This window comes from Physeter macrocephalus, chromosome 18 (genome assembly GCF_002837175.3).
Source record: "Physeter macrocephalus isolate SW-GA chromosome 18, ASM283717v5, whole genome shotgun sequence".
Lineage (NCBI taxonomy): Eukaryota > Metazoa > Chordata > Mammalia > Artiodactyla > Physeteridae > Physeter > Physeter macrocephalus.
Genome location: NC_041231.1, coordinates 3,853,533 through 3,879,035, shown reverse-complemented (window position 1 = coordinate 3,879,035; position 25,503 = coordinate 3,853,533). Strand labels below are relative to the sequence as shown.

Below are 25,503 nucleotides of genomic sequence, written 5' to 3'. Positions count from 1 at the left end.
GAGGTGGTCACGTCTGCTCCAGGGGAGGCTGGCGGCTGGGGATGGGCGGGGTCCCGCTCGCCCGCGTCTGAGCTGGCGCCCTGGGACCCACACTGGCTCCTCCAGAAACAATGTGCTGTTGCTTCCACCGAGCGGCTTTCTCACCTGGAGCTCCCCGGGCTGCAGGTGGTGCAGACGTGGGCCCGCAGTGGGGAGGGGCTCCCCCCTCCCTCTGTGGGCCGAGTCCCCTCCTCAGCCAGCACCTCAACGAGCCAAGGCTGCGCCTCCCGGCGGCTCACGCCCCACACGCAGGGCCGAGCACCCGGGACACGCGAGCGCTGAGCGTACCCTACCCTCTGCATCGTGTCCCTGGTGCCCGGGCTCCGCCCGCACACAACCCCTCTCAGCCTTGGGCACAAGCTCTCACTGTGACACTGACCCGGGGCAGGAGGGCACCTGAGAAAACAGGGGGTAACGGGGGCGGGAGCGGGGGGCGGCGTACCCGAAGGCAGTGGGTCCCCTCCCTCCCCACCCCCCGGCTGCGCAACGTCCTCAGCGGGGCCAGTGCCTGCTGACTTGGGGCTGGGCCAGCCCCACCCCTGTGCGCTCCAGGGCCACGGGGCCCAGCACCCGAGCCGGACCCTGCGCTCAGGGTCTGGCTCCGAGGCGGGCGTCCTGGGCCCTCTTAGAAGGGGAGACACACTGTGGCCCATGTTCGGTTCCTACTCCCAGGTCGGGACGGCCTGGAGAAGCATTCCAAACAGACAACGAAGGAACGAGAGGCCGGTGCTTCGGGAACCAGGAGAGGAGGACAGCGTCTGGGGCCTGTCCTCCACGACCCAAGCAGAAAACCAAACCCACGCTGCACGGAAATATTTCAGGCTCCCAGTCGGAATCCAGCCTGTGCCCTTCTCTGCCTTCACTTACGAGCCCTGTAACTAGTTTGCTGGTGAGTTCATTGCGACTGCCGTCAACCTGCTTGTTACGAGCCGAGTTAAAACACAACAAAAACAGTAAACTCTCCTTGGAGAACTTGACTTCTCTATTTTACACAGACCATTTATTAAATTAGAAGGCTGAAAAGTAAAAACGTATCTTACAATCAAGGAAGAATCTGGACCCTGGACCCCAAAAGAAACGCAAAGCTCGGAGAACCGATTCTGCCAACGCCCGGCAGGGCGCCTGAAACGGCAGGGAGGGCAGGCCCGCTGGAAACGCCTCTTTCCTCACCAGCACAGAGCAGCAGCCAGCTGCACGGTGCCCCGGCCCCGGGCCCAGCAGCAACCCAGCAGCCGCGGGCGCCCGAGCCAGACAGCCCCCACGCCGCCCCCAGGGGCTGCCTGGACGGTGAGCACGGACGTGAACGCGGAGCCGAGGCAGGAAGGGCGTCTGACTTAACGAAGGCCTCGCAGGGCGTGACCTTCCTCTGACCTAGTAAAGCAGCAGCATCCGTGAAAAAGGACCACGAGAGCTGGCAGGTCTGGAGCCGCCCTGAAGCTAAGACTCCCGTGAACGGAGGCCCGGGCGGGGCGGCTGGGGCAGCGTGGGGTCACCTGGGGCTGGGGGCCCGGCCTGTGTGGAGCTGCGCTGAGTGTGGTCAGGTCACCGCCCAACGGTCTAGGGCTGCACCGAGCAACCATCGCTCTCAAGCATCTGAGAAGAGCCTGCGGCAAAGGCACAAGCGGTCCGAACCCACCACCCAACGCAGGTCTCCCCCACCCGGGGCCACCATGCACGCCCGGGGGAGACAGAAAGCGGCACCACCCTTAACCTCCATGGAGGGAAGGGCTGGAGCCTCAGTCCTCCTAGCTTCCTCGGGCTGACCTTCCACTGACGTCCGCACGGCTGGGATCCACCTCTGTGTCCAAAGGCCGGGCGAGGACTCCAAAGACGGAGCGGTGACTGCGACTTACCGCGGACCCCGCAGTGGCCACAGCACAGGGCGCCGCCTCGGAGGCACCACCCAGCCCGTCCCCGTCCTCGCTGCCCGCGGCCGGAGCCAGGGCCAGGCTGCTGTCCCCACGGCAGGGCGCCTGCCTCCTGCCTCTTGGGAAGACCTGCCAGCACTGACGGTCACCAGACCGCCCTCTCTGTTGCCCAAACTGATCCACAGGACTGGGCCCAACCTAGTTTCCCTAAATTAACATCGGTAGTAAGCCAGGAGTTCCTAAATGCCCTTTAATAAGCAAATACAAAGACTGGATCTGTTCCTTACACCCCCAATTTTAGTTCTGTTGCCAGACTGCATCCCGGGGAGAAGCGGTGACCCTTCGGGACAGCATCACACAGAGGCGGGTGAGACAGCAGGACAGACTGAGGGCCCCGGGCCCAGGCCAGGGCTCCCGACGCCACGCCCAGACTCGGCTGCTCTGCACTCAGGCTGAGCTCTGCAGCCGAGGCCGGACGGTGGCGAGCAGCCCACGAACAACCCCAAGGGGAGGAGATACGTTTTCAGCTGAAACTTCTAAGTGACCCCCAACCCACTGTCGGTGGGTTCTGTGTGCCTTGCATTAATGGGCCTACCCGATCAGGTGGCGTCACCGCAGGCCACCAATCAAACCAGAGAAGGCTCGGCACGAAGGCCCTGGTGGGGGCAGCTGCTCCCAGGGGAGCCTCCCGGGACGGCGGGAAGGCGGGCGCGCACACGGGACACGGACCTCCAACCGATGCAGGAGAGGCCCCCCACCCACCCCGACCACGTCAAGAACGGCTGCAGGAACCGAAAACCACATGCATCCCGAACAAGGGTGTGGACTGGGCGACACAGACGTCCGAGGAAGGGGCTACGCAGGGCGCGTTCACGGGGATCTGCTGGGGACGGTGCTCCTGGGAGCCGGGCGGGCAGGTGGGCAGGCGGGCTGGCGGCGGGGCACATCTAGGACTCCTCGGCCATCTGCAGCAGGGAGTTGATGGCCGCATCCTTGCTGCCCCGCTGGGCCTCCAGCACAGAGCGGATCACCTCCCGGTCCATGTTGGGGAACATGTCCTGGATGGCCTTCAGGTCCTCCTCGCTGCAGCGGGGCTGGGCGCTCACGGCTGGGGGCAGGGCCACAGGCACCATGCCGGGGCTGCACACGGCGGGCATCCCTGCGAGCAGGAGACAGGGTTCAGGGAAAGCAGCACCTCTGACACGCGGGCTAGCCGCCCCAGGGGGCGGCCCCCCAGGTCTCGTCTCCCCACACGACCTCAGAAACTGGCCAGACACTTGTGAGAAACCAGGGGCGAGCAGCCCCCCGCCACTCGGTCCCCAGCATCTCACATGAGCCCACTTCACAGCGGGGGTGGCAGGGGCAAAAACAAGCCTAAGAACGTGTGCATTTACACCACAGGGGTCAATTCTCATCCATCAAAGGCCACAAAACAGTTCCCTCCACCTGAGAACGAAACAGCAAACACAGTCTACGCTCCTTTGCCCCAACACCTGAGACTTTCACGCCGTTTCCTCTGTCACACGTTCCAGAACAGACTTTCCCAGCTTGGCACTCACATCACAATCAGACACTGACGAGGAAAGAAAACTCGCCCAGCGCGTGCCCAGCACGTGCCCAGCCTTCCCCGTGGCAGCAGACAACCCACGAGGCAAGGCGCTCACGAGCACTGCTGCGCTGGGGCCTGTGCGCTCGAGCAGAGGCCCTGGGGCCCCGGACGCCCAGCCCCGCCAGCTGCACGTGAGGCTCCTGGTATCACTCCCTCACACCAGCCACGTCCCCTCACTCCCTTGTTAGACACGGGTGACGACTGAGAACCTCACGGCACCTCAGCTGCTGGAAGGTTCAGTCCAAGCACCTGGTGCCACGGGACCCCAAGTCAAAGCTTTGACTCCTTGTCCTGAGGTGGTCTCGTGGGGGAACCCAGACAAACGTAAGGAAGGAGAGTGTTAACAGAGACTCCACGCCTAACGGAGCGCAGAGCCTAGTCAAACACCTCTCTGAAAAGTAGAAAGGGGTTTAAAGTCATCAGTTCTGGGACATCCCTGGTGGCGCACTGGTTAAGAATCCACTTGCAGGGCTTCCCTGGTGGCGCGGTGGTTAAGAATCCGCCTGCCAATGCAGGGGACACGGGTTCGAGCCCTGGTCCGGGAAGATCCCACATGCCGCAGAACAACTAAGCCCGTGTGCCACAACTACTGAGCCTGCGCTCTAGAGCCCGCGAGCCACAACTACTGAAGCCCGCACACAGCAACGAAGACCCGACTCAGCCATAAATTAATTAATTAATTTAAAAAAAAAAGAATCCGCTTGCCAATGCGGGGGACGTGGGTTCAGGCCCTGGTCGAGAATTAAGATCCCACATGCTGCGGGGCAGCTAAGCCCGTGCGCCACAACTACTGAGCCCGGGGGCCACAACTACTGAAGCCCGTGCGCCGAGAGCCCATGCTCCACAACAAGAGAAGCCACCGCAATGAGGAGCCCGCACACCGCAACCAAGAGTAGCCCCGCTCGCCGCAACTAGAGAAAACCTGCGCGCAGCAACAAAGACCCAATGCAGCCAAAAATAAATAAATAAATTTTAAAAATAAAATAAAATAAAATCATTAGTTCTCATAAACTCAAAAGCACAAACAATCCGCCCAACTAGGCTGGGAGCGCTGGACTGAGACGCTGAGGACGTGGTTTCCTTTCCTGTCTGAAGTCAGAAGACCCTGAAGGCAGCGCAACGCTGTCCAAACCAAAACTGGCAGAAGGGCCGCCAAGTGTCGAGACGAGGTGGCATTGGCTGCAGGTGCGCGACTGAGGCTGCGCTGGACACACGCGGCCGCCTCCAGGGACGGGGGACGGGACGTGCTCCCACAGCAGCGGCGGAGCCCAGCCCCTCCGAGTCCCTCCTGGGCCAGCCGGGCCGGGCACCTGCCCACACCCCCTGCCCACCGGCCTTTAGTCCTGGCCGTCCTGAGAGGCGAGAGGTCACTTGGGTCCCAGGTGGGCACTCAAACCCAGTGAGGCCGGGGCCCCCAGGTCGTTCCACGAGCCCAAGAAGGTGCTCGCCCACCGCCTTTCAGAAACGGGGAGAAGGGAAAGGGAACCCGGGTCTGGGGATGGCTGACAGCCTCACTCTGCGAGCCCCCGCCGTCCGCCTTGCCTGGTTTGCATCCGGGCCACACTCCCACCGCCTGTGTTTCTGACACTTCTGGGAACAGTGGAGACAAACTTTAGGAGACACCCTGGCTCTCCTTAGGCCCCTGCCACCTGGAGGGTCCTAAGTTTTAACGCGGGAGGCGGGCAGTCCGAGGGCAGCCAACTCGGGGCCTCACGGTCTTCACCTCGCTCTGGACCGAGTTTAGAGGATTTCGGGGACGTGGCCACCATCGTGCACACGGCATCCTTGGCGTCACTTGGTCTCTCCGGTGCCCCAAGCCTCCCGCCGCCCATGCACCGCCCGGTTTTATGGTGGCTCACGTTGGGGGGGAGCTGAGCCCAGGACCCGTCACGGCCCAGGGTGGGAGCCGATCACAGGCTGACATGAAGGCTCAAAAATCCAAAGGCGGGGGCTTCCCTGGTGGCGCAGTGGTTGAGAGTCCGCCTGCCGATGCAGGGGACGCGGGTTCGTGCCCCGGTCCGGGAAGATCCCACATGCCGCGGAGCGGCTGGGCCCGTGAGCCATGGCCGCTGGGCCTGCGCATCCGGAGCCTGTGCTCCGCAACGGGAGAGGCCACAACGGTGAGAGGCCCGCGTACCACAAAAAAAAAAAAAAAAAAAAAAAAAAAATCCAAAGGCAGAAGAGCCACAGTCCAACTTGACTTTGTGCTGTGCGGACCACTCATTCAGAAAGGTTACCAACATGTAAGAAAAGTACCTCATAAAGGTAAAAAGATGGGAGACAAACAGTAACGCTGGAGCCCGGGGTCCATCCACCCAACAGGAAGTGATCTTGTGCTGTGGTGATTCAAAACGCTTAGAAATCACATTTCAACATCTCCATAAATTTCAACTCACCATCTTTGTGCCGACAGAGAAAAAAAACCCTATTTCCTACACATGCAGGTAACATTCAAACGTAACAGCGGACCCCTGGTTTTGGGAGGCTCCCCGGGCACCCCTTGAAGACCAGGCCCAGCCTCTAGCGCACACCCCGAATCCCCACGTGCCTTCCCCCCGCCACCTCGAACGCCCACGGAGACGCGCCGCGGAGGAGGAACAGCACACACCTGTGACGGGCACGTAGCCGACGCCCTGCTGGTACACAGTGGGCAGCAGGACCACGGGCTGAGGCGGCATCACCACGGCAGCCGGCAGCGACTGAAACACACCAGAGACAATCAGGGGGTCAGAGCAGATCACGGCACACAGCCGAACCTCATCACTCCCAGCCTCGCCAAAACCGTCCAGGGAGGGACAGCACAGGGCCTGGAGCCCAGTCACCGGACCCAGGATCGAGGCGGGTCCAGCCAGGCCCTGCGCCCCGCCCAGCATCATCAAGTCCCTGCCCACACCGATACCCCAAAGGCTCCTCTGCTGGAGGACTCGGAGGACTCGGGTAGAAGGTGTCATCAGACCTGCTGAACCACGGCTGAGACGTGACCAACAGAGAACCCCGCTCAAGAAAGGAAACCTAAGCTTAAATTCCAGGGTCAAACAGCCTCTCTCTGTTTATATCTTTAGTTAAGCACAACGATGGCTTTCCGTCTACGTAGAAACGTCTGTTACAGAGGCGCGATGGCACGTTCACGAGTAAACTCACTGATGTTGCGACCTGCTGTGAATCAGCCCAGCACTAGAAAGGGGGTGAGACAAGGTGCCAGAGGCGGCAGCTGTGAGGCTGGGCAGTCGGTCCCACCCAGGGTCCCTGCACCCCCTCCCCGTGTCCACATGCCAGAAACACCTGGGAGTAAGGGCGGGGATGCCGCTGAGCCCGGGAACGGCACCCCAGTGGCCCCGGGCCCGCCGGCCGGCCTCACCGTGTAGGACAGGACCAGGTTGATCATGCCCTCCTTGTCATCGCCCTGCCGCCCGCTCAGGCTGTACCACTCGTCCACGACCTTGCCCTGCCTCAGCGCCTCGGGGATTGTCACGTGCGTCCAGGCAATGCGGTCGTCCATGGAGAAGGCTCGCTGGGGGGCGACGGGAGATGGCGGTGACCCCAGGGCTGCCCGGGAGGCCGCCCCACTCCCCCAGCCTTCCCGGCAGGGTGTGCACGGCCCGGGCCGCCCCGCTCTCTCCACCTCCTGTGGGTGCAGGGGGAGGGAGGCTCCACCGGGGGCCTGCAGACGTGCGCGCCCCCAAGAACCACATGCTCCCCTCCTCCCCAGGGCCCCAGAGGCGATGGGGCGGGGTGTGAGGGAGGACTGAGGAGGAAGGGAGGAAGGCAGAGCCCTGGGGACTGTGGCCACTTCCCAGCCCAGCTGCCCACTGTCCCCCCCGAGCCCCGTCAGCCGACCACAGGCGAGGGGGCAGCCGACCCGGCCTCAGGAGCGGTGGGACAGGCCCTGACAGGCCCTCGGAGGGCCAGGCCGAGTTAGAGCCCAGGGCACCCGACGGCCCAGGGACACTCGGGAGGCTCCTGCCACTCACGCCACCCAGCCACGGGCCCTGACCACGTCACACCCGAGCTGCGTACAGATAGCGGCTGCCTGACCTGCCTGGTCGGGTGACGCCCACACGCTGGACACAGGGTGGTGACGTGTCTGAATGCAAGTTCTAAAGACTCTGCAGGGGGAACGTGCTTTTCACTATGCTGGGGACACCAGGACGCCTGTCACAAAGCCACAGGAAACCTGAAGTTCTGGAGCAGCTGAGTGGCCCCCGCGCAGCCCCCACCTCGTCAAAGATCTCCAGGTAGAAGGAGTCCACGCCCGGGGGCACCGTGCACTGGATGACCTTATTCCAGCGCGGGTTCTTGGCGCCGTTGTGGGCTGTGGGCGTCTCGTACACCGCGTAGCCCAGGCGCAGTCGGCAGTACGGATCCATGCGGGTCATGCCGTAGTTCTTTGCCAACTTGGCCTGAAATAAAGCCAACGCATGAGACGGGGCAGCGGCTGTCACAGTGGAAGCCGCAGCTCAGCTAAGTGGGCCGCCCCTTCCACTCACGGCTTCCAGAGTTTTCTGGGTGCCGACCCACCAGAACACGGCTGTAACTGAACTGTCAGCCCTCCGTATCCGTGGATTTAAGCAACCACAGGTCGACAATTTTAGGAAAAAACATTCCAGAAAGTTCCAAAAAGCAAAACTTGAATTTGCCACACCAGCAACGATTTTTATAGCTTTACGCTGTATTCCAACTGCACGCACACGGCATTTGCCGTGTGTTAGGTGTTGCGAATAATCCAGTGATGACTCTCAGTGCACGGGAGGACGCGGGTAGGGTACGTGCAAAAGCGCACTGTTTTATATAAGGGACTTGAGCATCCTTGGATTGTGGTGTCTGTGGGGTCCCAGAGCCAATCCCAGGGACGACCGTGCTCTGGGGCCCAGGAGGGAGGAGAAAGTCCAGGCTGGGTCCAGTGTTTCTGCGATAAGGCACCCGGCGCCGTGCCTGACACTCAGGAGACACCGGCTGCCGCTAGGCAGGGGCTGGATCCCCACCCAGAGGAGGAGGAGGGTGAAAAGGGCAGGCCGTCCCGGGACAGAGCCAAGAGCCACCGAGAAGAGAAGCAGGGGGACGGGGGCCACCCCGGAGAAGCAGGGCCCAGCCAAGGCCTTCCCCGCACCCTCGGACAGTGACCGTGCTGGTTCCCCGGCCTCCCCTCCCGCGCAGGAGCCTCTCGGCAGTGACCATCCCTGCCCAGCGCTGCGTGGGGGCCAGGGGTGCAGGCAACTCATCCTGGGCACCCGGCGGAGCCCACCCACATCTCACATAGGTCCCGGGCCCACCTCAAGGCAGACGGGCTGCTCGGCACGGCCGTGATGCGTTTGTAGGAGAAAACGTGAACACCAACGAGCACATCAGGCTGTCGGCCAGGAAGTGCTGACTCAAAGTGGATTATGTGCTTAAGTGTAAAACCTAAAACTATAGAACTTGCACAAGAAACACCAGAAGAAGTCTTTGTCGTCTTTTAGACAAGGTCAGCAAAAGCACGACCCAGGAAGGACAGCTGGCGGCTCCCGGAGGGCCGGGAGGAGGAAGACAGACCAGCCCCGCCTGCGGCGTCAAGTCTGATCACAAGCCCGTGTCCAGTACATAAAGGACTCACGACCTCAGCAATGAGAACACAACACGATTAAAAAACAGGCAAAAGATCTGAAGAAGAAAGCTCAACGCCAATAAGCACGTGAGAAGATGCTCTCCACCATCGGTCATCAGAGACACGCAAACCACAACCCCATGAGGCCACAAGGAGCTGCTGGACGGGCTCAGACCCAGCCCGGCCGGGCCAAGCCGCCCACCCCCAGAGCGCAGGAGCCCCGCAGGCAGCTGGGAGAAGCCACGGTGGTGCGGCCGTGCAGGGACCAGCCTGACAGCTTCTCCAAAGCAGACTCCACCCAGCTCGGGAGTCGGGAGTCCACTCCGAAATGGGAGCTCACGCTCACACAGAAGCCCACGCTTCACAGCGGCCCGGGGCTGGGACCCCCGTCCCTGCTGGGCAACAGACAGACTCTGGAAGCGCCCCGGGGCTGAGCCTGGTCAGCACTGCGGTCAAGGGCAGGCCCACCAACAGGCAGAGAAGACTATCTGTGCTGCGGGGGAAGCTCTTCGTCACAGGGCTGGACAGGCGTGTCAGAGGTCACTGAAACGTAGGCCGATTCAAATTAGTGCATTTTAACATACGTAGATCATATTCAGTAAGGCCGATTTTTAAAAACAGCAAACAATTCCCCAAAGCCCTGCTGCCTGCACTGACACGCTCTCTCTTCTCCCCTCTGGAAGGCGCCGCACAAGCCCCTATTCTGTCTGCGAGCCTCCTTGCCCCCCGCATCCCCCACTCTCGTGCCGACTTCCCCAGAGCTCTGGCCGGGGCTGCCCAGGACCGTACGTCCCAGAGCCACCACCCTTCCATGGAGGACCAGGCTGTGCCCCTCAGGACGCCCGCCTTGCGTCACTGCTGGACCTCTCCCCTGAAGTCCACAGCCCCCCGGCCTTGGCCATCTGCCTTTAAAACACCCTTGACTTAGCGCGTCCGACACTGAACGCGAGTTGCCTCCCCGGCCTGTCCCTCCTGTAATTTCCCCCATTATGGTCACTGCTCCTCCAGCCCCTGGGCGCTGGCAACAGGCCTTGGGGTCACATACCCTCCCGCCCCCACGTGGGCGCCCCCTGAAGTCGGCTGGCTCTCCCCCAGGAGCATCAACTGCAGGGCCTGCCAGCCTCGCCCACACCTTCCCGACACAGACCCCGAGGGAGCCCTGAACTCCAGCTCAGGACAGGGTGCCCGCTCAGAGCCGAGCCCCAAGGCCGCAGGACCCCCAGCTGGCAGCACCAGGAGGGCCTGGCCCTGAAGCAGCCCCCGGCACAGGGTGGCAATTCCTGTTCAAGCTGTACTTTCCACGATAATAACTGGGCCACTCCACACCTGCCCTCGAAGCTCGCCATCGGTGCACCCGTACTCTGTCCCTCAGGGCGACGCAGGCTTTTACTGCCGTACTGCCCCGCCCTCCTCACCCGCTGACTTCCTGCTCCTCTGTCTCCAAGAGCAGACACGGATAACACGGGTAATGTCCTCCCGAAAGCGCCTGGGAGAGGGCCTCAGCCCTCACATGCTGTTGTTGTCTTCACTGTGAATTCACTAGAGCAGTTCTCAGGATGGCAGATTTTCCCCCCAAAACTCCTAGAAGCTGCCCTGGTACTTTCTGGAAAACACAGCAGCAAAGTCTGAAACGGGCTTGATTTTCAATAGCTTCAAGGCAGCTGTGTTGTCTCTGTCTAGCCGCTAGGGCTTTTCCACCTGAATAATCCGATGCTCGTGCTCTGAGCAAGGCAGCTGCCCGGGAGTGCGGGAGGCGCCTCCCTTCACCTGGACCCCCACTGGCCCCAAGGCCATGCTCTGCTCACGGCTGCTGCCCTCTGCGGAGGCCCGTCTGCCACCGTGCTCTCCTCCCGCGCCCCCGGCACCAAGGAGGGGACATGGAGGCCTGGCCTGCCCGCTTCCAAGTGGCTCCCCTGAGACACCGACCGGGCTGCGCTGCAGGCACACGAGTGTCTGAGGAAGGTCACCCCGAAGCTTACTGGGCACAACGACCCGTCAGGCACGGCCCTGGTGTCTGCTGGGGACAAATGGACGGACGGACGGACAGACGTCTCTGCCTCCCGCGGCCTCACGCAGCCCGTCAGAGCAATGTGGCAGCGCCCTTTCCGTCCTGACAGCACATCTGGTTCTCCCGGGGGCCAGGATGACCAGGCGGCAGCCGCGCCGCCCCTTCCCCGGCACCGGCAGGGCGAGTGGCGCTCCGGACCCCTTCTCTAACTCTTCCTGGCGAAACCCGGGCCATCGTCAGTATCTTCACGTCCATCGTTCTCCACCAGGTATGTGTTTCCGGAAAAACGGGATCAGAGGAAGCCCCATCCGTCCACGTGGAAACATGCTATGACAGCGAAGGCCCAGCCCCGCCCGCTCCGGCCCTCTTCCCCCCACAGCCCCCTCCCCCACCCCCGCCCCGGCAGGCGGCCACACCCACCTGCACCACGGTGATGCTGAGGCGGCCCACGGTGCCCAGTGCCCCTCCATACTGCAGCTGCTGCGCAGCCTGCGCGTCCAGCTGGATCTGCTGCTGCTGCCGCGTGGGCGTGATGCGCAGGAAGTCCTGAGGCAGCTCCCCGATGTACACCTGCGCAGAGCACAGCGGTCAGAGCTGGGCGCCCCCCGCCCTCGGGACGAGGGTCCGCAGTGGCAGGATCTCCACCCTGCGGGCCCCTCCCAGGGCCTGCGCTCTCGGGAGCAGGACGCTCAGCAAACGGGGGGCTCTGTGGAGGCCCGAGCGCGTCTCTGCCCTGAAAGCAGGCCTCGCGTCCTCGCCGGGCCCGGGGGCCTCACACGCTCTGGTCCGCGCGTCCGTGATCCCTTCCCCAGGACCAGGACCGCCGCAAGCAAGGCCTGTCCACCGTGGGCGCTGTTCACGGGGTGAATCCTGAAGCTTGGATGTCCAGTGACTTGGAAAGGCCTCTGTGCTGACACCCTTCACACGTCTCCATGAGAAACAGCTCACGTGCAAAAACGCCCCAGAAACCAAGAACCCAAGAGATTAACCACCAGAAGCCCGGAGACCTGGCCTTGGACAGGTGAAGTGATGGGGCGGCACCAGCTCCCAGGGACACACCTGAGTGTGGAGCCCGGTAGAGCCCGGGGGCTCCAAGAGTGACAACTCCCAAGAAAACGGCAGGAGACCACGCACGCAGAGACGGCCCATAGCCAGACGGCCCGACCCCCGGTGTGCAGAGCCCTGGACGGCCGCACCGCTGCTTGCTCCCGGGCGGGGGGTGGGGGTGGGGGCTGGAGGGGCCACAGCGCGAGTAGAGCCCAGGCGAACGGAAGGGAGTAGCCACGGGACCCACGACGGAGGTCTGGCTGCCGGGGGGAAACCGGGGCCGCAGGCCCCTTCAGCCGCCCAGGGGACGTCACAGACCCCAGCCGCGGGTCCTGAAGAACTGGGCGGTTTCAGGGAACACGGAAAGGAAGAGCCCAGCGTGTCACAGCGAGTTCTGGCAACTGCGCTTCTAGCGACCACCAGGGACCCCTTGACGTCCAGACACCGCCTGACACGGAGGTCTCTCCTGCGCAGACCAGGCAGCACCGGGCAGGGGCCCAGGCAGCACCCCACCCGCCCGGCTCACAGCGCCCCGGGAGAGCACCGCCCCCAGCGAGCGCCCCAGCGCCTTTCCTTTGGAAGGTCCCGGGAGAGTCTGGGCCTGGAGATCACGCGCCCCCACCAAGGCTGACGGAGGCGCACACGAGGGCGCCTGCCGGCCCCCAGCGGCCCGCACGCCGGCTCTGCGCCCAGAGGCCTAGCGCTCTCGCTGCTTCTCTCTAAAAGCAAGCCCCCCCCGCCCCCCGCCCCTCTGCCTGGGAGCCAGCCAGCTCTGCGTCTCACACCTCCGCTGCGTCAAGGACCCAGCCCAGGGCAGGGGAGGCTGCCCCCGGAGGCTGCCCCCCCGGAGGCCCTGGCGGTGCCAGGAGAGGAGCGCGGTGCCTTCCATCCCCTCCCCAGGGCATCGCAGGCCGCGTTTCCTGGGCGCGTAGTGCAGCTGAGTGGGTTCCAGGACGGGCCCTCGAAGGAAGGCGGGTGGTGACACCCCGCGGGCCACACCCCTCAGGAGGGCTGAGATGCCCGGGACACGCCAATCATCAGCCCCTGCCAGCGCCAAGACCAGGCCCCCGTGACCCCGCAAACGCACCCCATCCAGAGCCCCTCAGGCCCCTTGCCGTCTTCCCACAGCCCCCATTTGCCCGGTGCTCGTCTTACAGAAATGACTCTTCCAGGGGTCGCTGGCGCACAGACCACACCTCCGCCTGATGGTCTGAGGAATGACTGCCCACCTCAGCGCCAAGGACCCCACAGGGAGCAGGCCGCATGGGGACATTCAGTGGCGAGAGCGACAGGTCAGGAAAGGCCTCTCTGTTCCTTCACTGATCCTGTCTTGTCAGGTTACGCTCCTAGAGGTTATGAAACTAGAACGAAATGAAACTCTTAGGGGTTATGTTCCCTGTTTATCGTACTCGTCTTGGTTTTGGGGTTCAGCACAGTCCACGCAGGAGCCACACGGGGACAGCGGGCCACGCTGAGGCCTCAAGGGAGGGGAACACAGCACAACAAACCAATCCCACGTGGTCAGAGCCTGTGAGGGGCTGGGGAGGGGGATCACAGCCCAGGGAGGAGGAGCTAACACTGAACCCGGAGCCTCCAGGTCTGCAGGGCCACCGCCTGAAGGCGCCTTGGGGACACCTGCCCTAGGCCCGCCCACCAGAGACAACAGCAGGTGTGAGGCCCAGGGTGATGGCGGGTCAGGGCAGGGCACGTGGGGCTCAGCACCCGGGGCGGCCGACGGCTGCCCCACCAGCCAATAGGCCCTGTCGCACAGCAGCCTCAGAGGCCTGCAGCCAGGAGCAGGCTGCACGCTCATCCCAGCGCATCACACCCCGACAGAGAGGCCCCAGGACATGCCTGCTGAGGCCTAAGAGCCACCTGCCAGTCACTGGACGGGTCACTGACATTCTTCCATAAACTCAGCATCTTCCCAGAGAAAGTTGCAAGGAAAACTCCAACTGCCAGCCGACACCTGCAGCCACGGGGATGGGTCTCCGTACGGGTCACCGCCCCCCACATACACACACACCCTGTTCCTTTCTCAAGTCTCCAGCACCTCCTGCCGATGACCTGGTTTCAGGAAATGGGAAAAGAGGAAAAAGCCCAGAAGCAACAGGGAGGGAAGGCTGGCACCACCAGCGCCGTGGGGGGCTCCCCAGAGGGCGCCACTTAGTCTCTCCCCCCTCGCCCCTCCCCCCACAATCCTCTTCCAGGTTTCACCACAAAAGCCTCTGTCTGTGTCAGCTCTCCTCCCCTATTCCTATCCCTCAGGCCTCCCCCAACTTTCTAAATGACCCAAACCTGGGTAGGCCATTCAAGCCAAAACGTCTGGCTGTCCCAGCCCTGCCGGACACAGTGCACACAAGCTCCGGACGAGGGGACCGAGACACGGCGTTATCTGAGCACGAAGACGCCGGAGGGTCGGCGAGAGAGACAACGCCACTGGCCCAAACGCGGGCCAGACCACAGTGCTGACAGGACAGCCAGCGGCTTCCACGGGCCTTGCCCAGGGATTCCGGAGCCGCTCCCGCCAGCCCGGGGTCCGGGCGCGAGCGAGCTGGATCACCCTGTCCACATCTGAGTAACACGAAACAGCCAATGACGCGCCAAGGGGCGCCAGGGCGGGCATCGCACCGCAAGTCTTCCAACGTCACCGTATGTGTGCATTTTCACGCCAAATGCTGGGGGGAAATCACGGCTCCCATGGTGCTCGTAGTTTAACAAAAGAAGACAAATAATCGCTGAAAGTCGCAGCGCTGTAAATAAACACAGGGTGAGGTAAGACGGTGTAGACAGCTGAGGCAGCTTCGGGAGAAGATGCCACCTCAGCAGAGGCCTGAATGGCATGAAGGCGTCGGTCACGCAGAGCGTGGGAGGGCCGTGCACCGGCCTGGCCAGGAGCCCGCCAGGCAGCTTGAGGCAGGGAGGTGGCTGGAGCAGAGCAAGCGAGGGAGAGCAGGAGGGTGGAGCGGAGGACAGGGGTGTTGCGCCAAGGCCACCGATGGGCTCTGACTCAGAGGCGCCGGGGCAGGTGAGGCGCTGTGCGCGTGCACATCTGGCTCTGCCTGGCGCCCGGCCCCAGCGTGTGGCAGTGGGGGGTGGGGGGTGGGGGGTGGGGTGGGGGCGGGCAGGACCAGTCGAAGGGGTGCGGTTGGTGTGGGAGAAGCAGAAGCTGAGAAGGAATCCGATTCTGGACCTGCTTGGAAGGCAGAGCCACAGGAGCGCCTGAGTGGGCAGGAGAGGCGAGGCCACCCAAGGGGACGGGGAAGCCAGGGAGGGTCCCAGGGAAGCAAAGGGCGGGTCCGTGTGCGACGTTCTTGGGAGCCGCTCAGGATGGTAAGCCTGGGGATGAGCGGGGTGTGCGCTGACACCCCCCAGACCCCCGAGGGAGCAAGACGGACAGAGAGGAGGAGGAGCCGTGGAAGGAAACCCGTGTGAAGAACGCGACCCTGGGCAGGGAGAGGCCATTGCACCTGTGCCCACTGCCGCGGCCGTGCCCACAATGAACCCGCCGGACAAGCCGCTGCGGGGCTCCCGCCCGAGCCCCACCCCCACTCGGTCACCCCCGCACCTCGCAAAGCACAGGTGGCTTCCCGACCTGCAGGACCTTCTCACTGTCGGCTGAGGCAGCTGCCCCTCCTGGGCCCCCAGCCCTGCTCCGCCATCCTCCCACCCAGTTCCTGTCCAGCTGGTGGTGAATCAGAATCAACAGAGGGAGGGGGGCGGCACGGGAGGTACACAGGCAGGACTGCAGGCGGGGAGCCCGAGGAGTTGGCCAGGTGTCTTGAGAAACGACAAGTAACACAGGGGCCGGGCAGCCCCCAGGTCATGTACACGGGAGGGCACGGACACAGAGCTGCAGGCCGCAATGCCCAGACGTATGCCACAGACACCCGACAGACAGCAGAGCGGGGGAACGGGAAGAGGGGCTGGGGGTGCTCTCAGCTGTGGGAAGAGGCACAGGGCTGGAGCACAGGCGAATCTGCCACCAGCAGCTCAATGGCAGATGCCACACAGGGACCTTCACGTCCCAAGAGAAGGAGACTGTGAGCCCGGAATCCCAGACAGCAAACATACCTTTCAGGAACTAGAGAAAGCAGCACATGTCTCAGTCCACTGCCCCTGGGAGGACGGGGAGAGGCCACCCGAGGCAGCAACTGATCAGGAGGAGGGTGGTTACAAGGATTAACCTTGCAGCCCGAAGTCCGTAGGTTAACATTTCCAGGATGACCCCAAAGAGAACAGAATGACAACATGTGTTTTCCAAACCAGCAGAAACCAAAAAATGGAACTTAGAAAACTATATATATATATATATATATATATATTTTATTTTTTTTTTTTGCGGTATGCGGGCCTCTCCCGTTGTGGAGCACAGGCTCCGGACGCACAGGCTCACGGGCCTAGCCGCTCCGCGGCATATGGGATCTTCCCGGACCGGTGCACGAACCCGTGTCCCCTGCATCGGCAGGCGGATTCTCAACCACTGCGCCACCAGGGAAGCCCTAGAAAACTATATTTAATCAATCCAAAGGAAGGCAAGGAGAGAAAAAGAAACAAAAACAGACAAATAAAAGCACAAAACAAAGCGTTAGGAACAAAAAGCGTGTGCGTATAACTATACACATCGAACTATCTAACACATTCCAGTTAAAAAACGAAGAAGACAAACTTCAGATTTGACTTTTTAACAATCCAGCTCCGTGTTGTTGACAACAGACCAACCTGACACACATGTTCAGAAAGATGTGGTCCGACAATGAAAACCCATCAGGCAAACACTCCCTAAAAGAAAGCCGGCGTTGCCATGTGGCATCAGACCAAACAAGAAAGGCCTGTGCATGGCCAGCGGGGTCACCACACACAAAAAGGTCCAAATCACAGGAAGACGGGGCCACCCTAAACCAGGCTGCGCTCCTAACTCACCCTGAGAATCCAGAGCACAGCTCACGGGGACACGGGCGATGGTCCAGACTCCAACAGTGTGGGTCCACAACTGTACCCCAGAAAGCGAAAGCCAAGCGCAGGCCTAAAAAGAAAAACAACTCCTTCCCCTGAACATTGGATATGAAAGAGAAGGAACTAAGCAGCTGTCTTGCCTTTCCCATACAGACTGTATTTAAGGACAACCAGACAGCGTTCATCTATACAAACAGGTCCAGCTAATAAATGCAGAACAAGTGATGAAATTCAAACATCAGGGGCTTCCTTGGTGGCACAGCGGTTAAGAATCCGCCTGCCAATGCAGGGGACACGGGTTCGAGCCCTGGTCCGGGAAGATCCCACATGTCGCAGAGCAACTAAGCCCATGCGCCACAACTACTGAGCCCGTGCTCTAGAGCCCGCGAGTCACAACTACCGAGCCCGTGTGCCACAACTACCGAGCCTGCGCACCTAGAGCCCGTGCTCCACAACGAAGAGAAGCCACCGCAATGAGAAGCCCGCGCACCGCAACGAAGAGTAGCCCCCGCTCGCCACAACTAGAGGAAGCCCGCGAGCAGCAACGAAGACCCAACGCAGCCAAAATAAATTAAAAAAAAAAATTCACCTATCACCCTCTGCCATCCCCAGAGAAGTCAATTATCAATTTGTGAAAGGCTGATGAGGACCTGGACATCCCCGGCCACCCAGGCATCACCAGACAGCTCTCAGGCCTGACGAGGAAAAAGACATGACAGGAAGGAGGGGCCCCACTGATCAACCAGCATCTCCAAAAGCAGGACAAGTGGTCCCTACTGGCCCCCTCTGGCCTGGACTCAGTGGGACATACCACACATCTTAGCCTGTGACCAAGCCTTGGCCGCCGTCCCGTCGAGCTGACCAGCAGCACTGTGGTCAACAGCAGCGGGTCCCCTGACCCGAGTTCTACCTCAGAAGGCAGGAGCCCCCACACAGGTACTCCTGTGGGTGTCCATCGGGTGCTTATTAATAGTTCGTGGACCAGACAAAATCACGGCATGGAGGAGGGCTGTCAGAACAGAAACACCAGCACTGCTGAACGTGGGCAGACAGCACGGGGCTGGGCATCCCTCAGTGGCCATTCAGGGAAAGACTAACCTGCGGATGCAAACACCGCGTCTCCTGGAATTTAAGCAAATTCCTAGCGCCTCCGGCTCCCCTTCTCGGGGACAAAGGGAACCTCCCCAGACCCGTGGGACCCCCCCTTCTGCTTCACATGCCTGAGGACTCTGCCTGTCCCTCCTTCGCCACAAGCGGGAAGAGACGGCCAGACTTCAGAGTCAGCCCAAGCGAGTGTGAACCCAGGCCCTGGAAGCCCTGCTGAGTGACCCTAGGCCGAGACTGACCCCCGTCCTGTGTGGGTAGGGCTGGGGCCCCCCGGCCGAGGGAGGACACTCGGGAGAGCCGCCCAGCCAGGACCCAGCATGGGGAGCACCTGCCGGATGCCCCAGCTGGACTCGCAGCTTCTGCCACAAGCCACGCCGTCCCCCAGGGCCTCCGCAGCACCACACACACGACAGCACGTGGGAGCTCCCTCAACGTCAAGTCCGTACGCCCTGGCAAAGGAAGAGGTCTCCACCAGACCCCGATAACCACAAAAGGAAGGGTTCTCCAAGGCTGATAACTGGCAAAAAAGCCTTTACGAGTAGAGTTAACCCAGAGGGGGTGGGCCAGCGGGGAGATGTGGAAGCGAGAGGATGTGTACCAGGCAAAAACGTTAGGGGGGAACAAAGAAGCAGTAAACAGCACACCGTAGCAACGAGATCAAACTCAAGGCCAGATGTACCGGCACTCGCGGGCCCCCGCCCTCTGGCACAGACAGCCCTGCTCAGGAGCCTTCCTGGCCTTGAAGCAGCAGCCCCCCATCTCCCAGACCCTGGCCCACTCTGCTTTCCAGGCTCTCCCCTCCCACCACCCCACAGCTCCTGCTCCCCCATCAAGTCTCCAGTCAGAGACCCTTTTGCTCCAAGACCCCTACTCACCCCGGCCCCGGCCCAGGCCCAGGCAGGCCACCGTTCACCCCGACTTGAATTCAGACCTCGGGGTCTGAGAGTGGACGCTCTGTGAGACCCTGATGGCAGACGTCACCGTACGGTGCCACCCAAGATACCGCGAGCACCCACGCCAGCTGGGCAAGCCGCACAGGCTCCAGGGCGCCCAAGACCCCTGAGCCCCCCGCAGCTCTGGCCCAGACCGAACCTTACTGCATGGGCACAGGGCATGGAGGGCAGCCCTCAAACACCTGCTGGCCTACGCATGGGGCCCACGACACACGGACAGAAGGCCCACGACCACTCGACAAGAGAACACGCCGGGAAGCACCGCACAGGGCCAGTCAGCCGGGTCGTCGAGACCCCGACAGCGCAGGCCCCAAGTCCGAACACCGTCCGCCGCCCTAGCCCTGTCACAGCCCATGGCCAACGTCCCCCTTGGTGAGAGGAGGGGCCCACCTTCACCGAGCGCTCCCTTCGCCTGGCCGCGAGCCGGCTGTGGGTGTTCGCCTGCGGTTCCTGACGACAAGGGTTCTGAGTTCCCAGCAGGCTGAGGACACGTGACAGGCCAGGAATGGGCCGGGCCGCTTGCCCATCACGCCACCGCTCCCCTCCCGGGGGAGCCACTAACTTGCTCCTATGATGAGCCACTTGCATAGAAATGAGAAAGTGCCGACAGACACTCGGCCTGCTGTCACTCACTGTACGCAGTGAAGATGAAGACGTGGAAACGCTGAGAATCCGAGTCTAGAAATCACTCCACTGACTCTGGGGCGTTTCCACACCCAAGTCGGCCGGGAACTCCCATCAGGTCCCATTCAAATGCTCAGAACGAGCATCTGTGCCCAGGGGGCTTCTAACAAGACCTGGTCTTCCTCAAACTCAGAAAAACGTTCTGCGAATTCTTCTCCAGTCGGGAGAAACACAAACAAGATTTGTCAACCCCGACTCGAGGGTGAGGTGCCCCGGCAGCCGGGGGCTTACCCTCAGCAGCGGCTTTCTGAGAGAAGGCACATCAAAGTGTCCACAGAAGAACCTTGTCCCGACTGAGAAGGACCCAGGTGTCCGTCTACTGTACGTTTCAAGCCGCTGTGATAAAAACCTCACTACTCGTGAGGACGCACCCCAACCCAGTCTGAACGCCCGGCTGGAGGCGAGTCCCCAGGAGCCGGCCTGAGCCCGTCTGGACTCGCTCGCCGTCAGTGACACAATAAGCTGAGCCAGAAGACAGGACGCGAGGGCTGGGCGGAAGGGCACTCCCAGCCCCTCATTTGTCACTTATGAAACCGAGGAACACAGCCGGGCCTGCGAGCCTCCACTATCCAAGAGCCTGTCCAGGGTTCAGGGTGCTTCTCTGGGTGCCTCCTCCTTCCGAGGACCCACTGGGTGCGGGGCCTCCCCCAACCCGGGGACCCACCCGGTGCGGGGCTGCCCCCATCCCGGGACTCCCTTCCGCTTGCCCGGAGCCCGGCGTCGGGCCCTGCCCTGTGCCCGGAGGCCGCGGAGCCCGCCCCCAGCCGGAGCCTACCGGCCCGCGCTGCGTGCTGACGGTGGTCGCCATGGTCTGGCCGGCCTCAGGCCTCGCCGTCCGAGAGGTGACGCGCCGGCGACGCTCCGCGCGGAACCACGATCTGACTGTTACCCCGCAAGGCCGCCGCCGCCACAGTCAGCTGACGGCCGGCCCCGCCCCCGCACTGCCCACTGCGCAGGCGCAACACCGCCCCGCCCTTTCCGGCGCCGGAGCCTGCGCAGTCGCTCCCAGCCCCCTCGGCCCCGCGAAATGGCTCCCGAGCCGGCGGTGTGCGCATGCGCGCCGGGCCGTTGGGGGCGGGCCGTGGGGTCGGACCGCGGACTGTAGGTGTTGGTGCCTCCGGTTGACCCCGCGGCCGAGTGGGTGTGTGGCCCCGCCGCGCCTCGCCGAGTGACCGGAGTGGCTCGGTGCGGCGGCCGCCCTCCGTGTGTGTCCGCGGTGAGGCCGCGCGCTGACCACTCCGCCCCCTGCTCCCCGCGGGCTCCTCAGCAGGGTCTGCCCCGAGGCTGCTGGCCGAGCTTCCTCTAGAGACCACGGAGCTTTGCTGTTGTCCGTCCGAGGAGGAGGTGGAGAAGCCTGTCTTCCCCTAGGCCTGGTGTTCTGCTATTGACACACGCAGTTTCCCAGGCACCACTATCAGACAGGGCTGCTGACCACTCCAGTCACGGTGGACCTCTAACGCCACCCGAGCTGGGACACTGCTGCCACTTCCCGTTACAGCTTCACCTTCTGGATGGGAGTTATTAAGAAGCTTCCAGACAGCATCCAATCCACAGCAAAACCCCGCTTCCTTAAACCCTCCCCAGAATCACCTACAAAAGCCCCAATTCTATAAGGAGTCCTTTCTAATACCCTCTAAGTCTCCGGGTGCATCCCCCAGGTGTGTGGTCTCCTTAGCTGCAACCAGTAAGAATCCCAGCTTGTTGAGTTACAGGTGTGTTCCTGGTGGCCTGCCTGGAGGGCACTGACACACCCAAGGTGTGAACCATCCTTTTCCTGTGTGTACTTCCCAGAGCCCTCAGAAGTAGCCAGCCCACTGCATAGTCTTTGTAACCCCGCATTTGCCATAGCGACTATATATATCTCATCCGCTTGGCCACACATCTGTTTGCCCTCCACTTGCACCACATCCCATGCCACCATTGGTGATAATTTGAGGAATTGGGTTGCCCCTGGATGACACAGGCTCCTGGTACTCGATTTCCCCGGGCAAGGATTTTAGCCACATGCTCATCAAATATATGTGCAACCGAATGCTAGCATCCCATTTTGAGTCTGTTTTCTGGGGCCACTTCTGGTGGCAATTATAGTATCAGTCATGGTCCCGGCGAGAAACAGATGGCATGCGCAGAAAGATCACTGGAGGGATTTCAGCAAATCCCTCCAGTTTACGAAGGAGGGGCAGAGTTAGGTAAATAAGCAAAGCGTGAGGGACTTCTTTTAACCTCAGGAAGTGGCCACCACTCCTGGCCTTGAAAGGACAAAAGGAGGAAGCAGTAATCAGGGAAAGAGGCTTCCTCAGCAGAGGAGTGAAGCCACTGCCAACCACAGGCTTGCAGGGAGGGACCTGGGGAAATAAACACCCTGACCTCTCTCATCTCTGATCTCTACAGGTGTCTACCATTAACCTAACCAGGTGATGCATTCTGTAGACAAACACTTCCTGGGGCACAAAGAAAGGCAGAGAAAGGTGGAGAGGATCTGGGAGGCCAAACAGAGACTATTCTACGTGTGCGTCTAAATATCAGCAATAACCAGAGGATACAGTTTTATAACATACCATTGAAAAGAGCAAAAAAAGAAGAGACAAAATATAACTTTTTTTAGAGTGTGAAGGAAAAATTATAAAATTTTATTAAAAGACCTTAAGGAAGACCTGAATAAGTTGAGAACTGTATACCATATTCATGGATAGGAAGGCTCAGCATCAGGAATATGTCCAGTCTCCCCCAAATTGCCCTACAAAAGAAATTCTCATTGAAATCCCAACAGGCTTTTTTTAAAGAAATTTAACAAGCTGATTCTAGAATTTATATGGAAGAACAATGGCTGAATAATAGCCAAAACATTCTAGGAGAAGGAGGAAACGGAAACTGTCCTAGGAGGTGTCAAAATGTATTCAAAAACTACAGTAATTGAGCCTATGGTATGGATATGGGGATAGACAAGTTCACCAATGGAACAAAATCTGAAAACTTGATTTATGAGGGCGTTGGCACTGCTGAGCAGTTGGGAAAGGAAGTATCTTCTAATACTCTGTACTAAAACAATTGGCTCTACTTAGGAAAAAACTTGAAATTGGACCCCTACCTTATGCTGAACAAAAAAGCAATTCCTGGTGGAACTGATCCAGTGAATATTTGATGAATTCAATACCCATGTCATGTTTGTAAAGGATAAAATCAGAAAAAGGTGGCACCTCTCCTCTGCTCCATCTGGGAAGGGTTGAGCAGCAGTTGAAGTCTTGGGAGAGAACACGTAGGATGAAAGGAGAGACACTTGGTAAGTCAAACATGAGGACAAGTTGTTCAGCAGACCAGGACCACCTGGCCCCCAGGGAGCTGACCACATATCCCTGAGAAAGGCAGAGAGAGCTGATGGGCAGAAAAAGTGAGAGGTGGGCCAGAAAAGGAGGTTTCAACCCTAGAGTGGGGGTTAGGACCAAAGCAAGGTGTAATAGTGAGCTATCCTCATGGAGCTTTACCGAGTGGAGTGGTATGGCCATAGAGCTGGCCAGAGAAGACATCCTTGGCAGGAGAATTGCAAGAGGGACAAAGCTGGAGGCCAGGGGTCCAGCCAAGTGAATTTCTGTAGAAAATGTAGACTGTGAAGGGAATTCTAACTTAAACACCAGCTCCTCCTCCTAACTGCTTACATTTGCTCAGAGACCCAACACCAACATTCAGGACCATGACCCTGTGTGTCACCTGAGCGATGTCATCTACCTGTGTAATCCTCATTGTTCCCCAGTCCATTTCCATGTTGTCATGGGAGGTGAGCTCTCCGTGGCCTTTCTGGGTCCAGGTTTCAACTCACAATGGCACCCACTGGTCCCAGTATTCATGGAACATCCCAAGGTACCAAGAGCCCCTGATAGTTTTTTTGTATGTCTTTGGGTGGGATTCTTGAGTAACAATGATGATAAGTAACACCTTTGCATGTTTCATAGGTGTCAGGTATTGATCTAAGTACTCGGTGTGTATTATCTCATTTAATTTACAATACGGTCCCATGAGGCACATGTGTTTGTCATCTGCCTGACAGAAGGGATAATGGGCAGGTGAAGGTCAAAAATGTTTCAGTGTCTAACACCAATGAGTAATGAATGTCCAGAATATAGAAACACCTCCCATAAATCACAAGGAAACAGGAGACCAGATGGTAAATGGACAGATATTGTAAACTGGCAGTTGAAAAAGGGGAAGCCCAAAGGCTCGACAGGTAAGGGAAGGGGCTTTCAGACTCACTAAGAGTAAGAGAAATAAAACAGTAATGAGACACCACATTGCATCCATCAGAAAAATAACAATTAGGAGGGGAGGGAGACCAAGGGCAGGTGAGAACCCAGGCGAGGCGGCTCCTGCGAGGCTGGCAGAGGCCCTCTGAGGAGTAACGCATCTGGGCTTAGTGGACTAGACACACCCCACGAGCTCTCTCCTGAGCATATGTTCCGGAACATTCTCACTCTGACCCACAAGAGACGCATTCAAGGCTGTTGTTTGTGTAGCAGAGTTGGCAACCTAATTGCCCATCTTTAGGGGAATGAATCAGTAGAATGTGATGCATACACACTATGGGTGCAATGCGACAGGGAGAAACAATAAAGCAGTTGTAGAACAGCTTGTATGAATTTTTTAAATCCACGCAAGATAATTAAGCAGCAGGTTTTCAAGACACCGGACATCAGGCAACGAGGGTCAGTGGTCCCTGTGGGACGGGGAACAAGTGAGCTCAGCTGTAGGACGGCCTCTGCTCACTGCCCGGAGAGAGCTTGCAGGCTGCAGGGCAGGGAGGGTGACCAAGGGGCTGGGCAGGGGTCTCCCTGAGCTGAGGGGACTTGGCCGGGAGCCTGAGGAGGCCGGGGAGGCTGGTATTCGCCCGGAGGGAGTTCCTGCACAGAGAAGGGACTGCTATCTGCAAAGACTCCCCCCGGAGACTTCAGCTGAATACAGACCAGAGCACACATGGGATGAAACTGCTGAGGCAGGAGAGAGCGCCACCTGAAAGAGCTACAGAAATAATACCGTTAGCCAAACGGGGCAGGAATACTTCCTGTTCCCACTAGTAGGGTAAAAAGCCACATAACCTGTATATCTTCTTTGGAGAAATGTCTATTTAGGTCTTCTGCCCATTTTTGGATTGGGTTGTTTGGTTTTTTGTTATTGAGCTGCATGAGTTGCTTATAAATTTTGGAGATTAATCCTTTGTCAGTTGCTTCATTCAGATGAATGGATAAAGAAGATGTGGCACATATATACAATGGAATATTACTCAGCCATAAAAAGAAATGAAACTGAGTTATTTGTAATGAGGTGGATAGAACTGGAGTCTGTCATACAGAGTGAAGTAAGTCAGAAGGAGAAAAACAAATACCGTATGCTAACACATATATATGGAATCTAAGAAAAAAAAATGTCATGAAGAGATTAGTGGTAGGACAGGAATAAAACACAGACCTACTAGAGCATGGACTTGAGGACATGGGGAGGGGGAAGGGTAAGCTGTGACGAAGTGAGAGAGTGGCAGGGACATATATGCACTACCAAATGTAAATTAGATAGCTAGTGGGAAGCTGCCGCATAGCACAGGGAGATCACCTCTGTGCTTTGTGACCACGAGAGGGGTGGGATAGGGACGGTGGGAGGGAGGGAGA

At 59.9% G+C, this 25,503-nt stretch overlaps 1 protein-coding gene across 1 annotated transcript; it reads right to left on the bottom strand.

Moving 5' to 3' along the window:
• Positions 1 to 1,008: 1,008 nt before the first annotated feature.
• On the bottom strand, positions 1,009 to 20,779 carry TOLLIP (toll interacting protein). Its single transcript, XM_024117579.2, has 6 exons — positions 20,628 to 20,779; positions 11,526 to 11,675; positions 7,734 to 7,916; positions 6,875 to 7,027; positions 6,125 to 6,215; positions 1,009 to 3,066 (listed from the first exon to the last, which is right to left on the bottom strand). The coding sequence occupies exons 1-6, from the start codon at positions 20,658 to 20,660 to the stop codon at positions 2,855 to 2,857; spliced, it is 822 nt and encodes a 273-aa protein (XP_023973347.1). The 5' UTR covers positions 20,661 to 20,779; the 3' UTR covers positions 1,009 to 2,854.
• Between the last annotated feature and the right edge of the window lie 4,724 nt (positions 20,780 to 25,503).

What these genes read in the sequence shown, in the direction of transcription:
- TOLLIP (XM_024117579.2), bottom strand. Translation starts at nt 20,660, where the DNA reads ATGGCGACCACCGTCAGCACGCAGCGCGGGCCG. An exon ending in TCAGCACGCAGCGCGGGCCG is followed by an intron (nt 11,676 to 20,627) that starts GTAGGCTCCGGC and finishes TGCTCTGCGCAG; the next exon opens with GTGTACATCGGGGAGCTGCC. An exon ending in ACCTGGTCCTGTCCTACACG is followed by an intron (nt 6,216 to 6,874) that starts GTGAGGCCGGCC and finishes GGTGTGTTTCAG; the next exon opens with TCGCTGCCGGCTGCCGTGGT.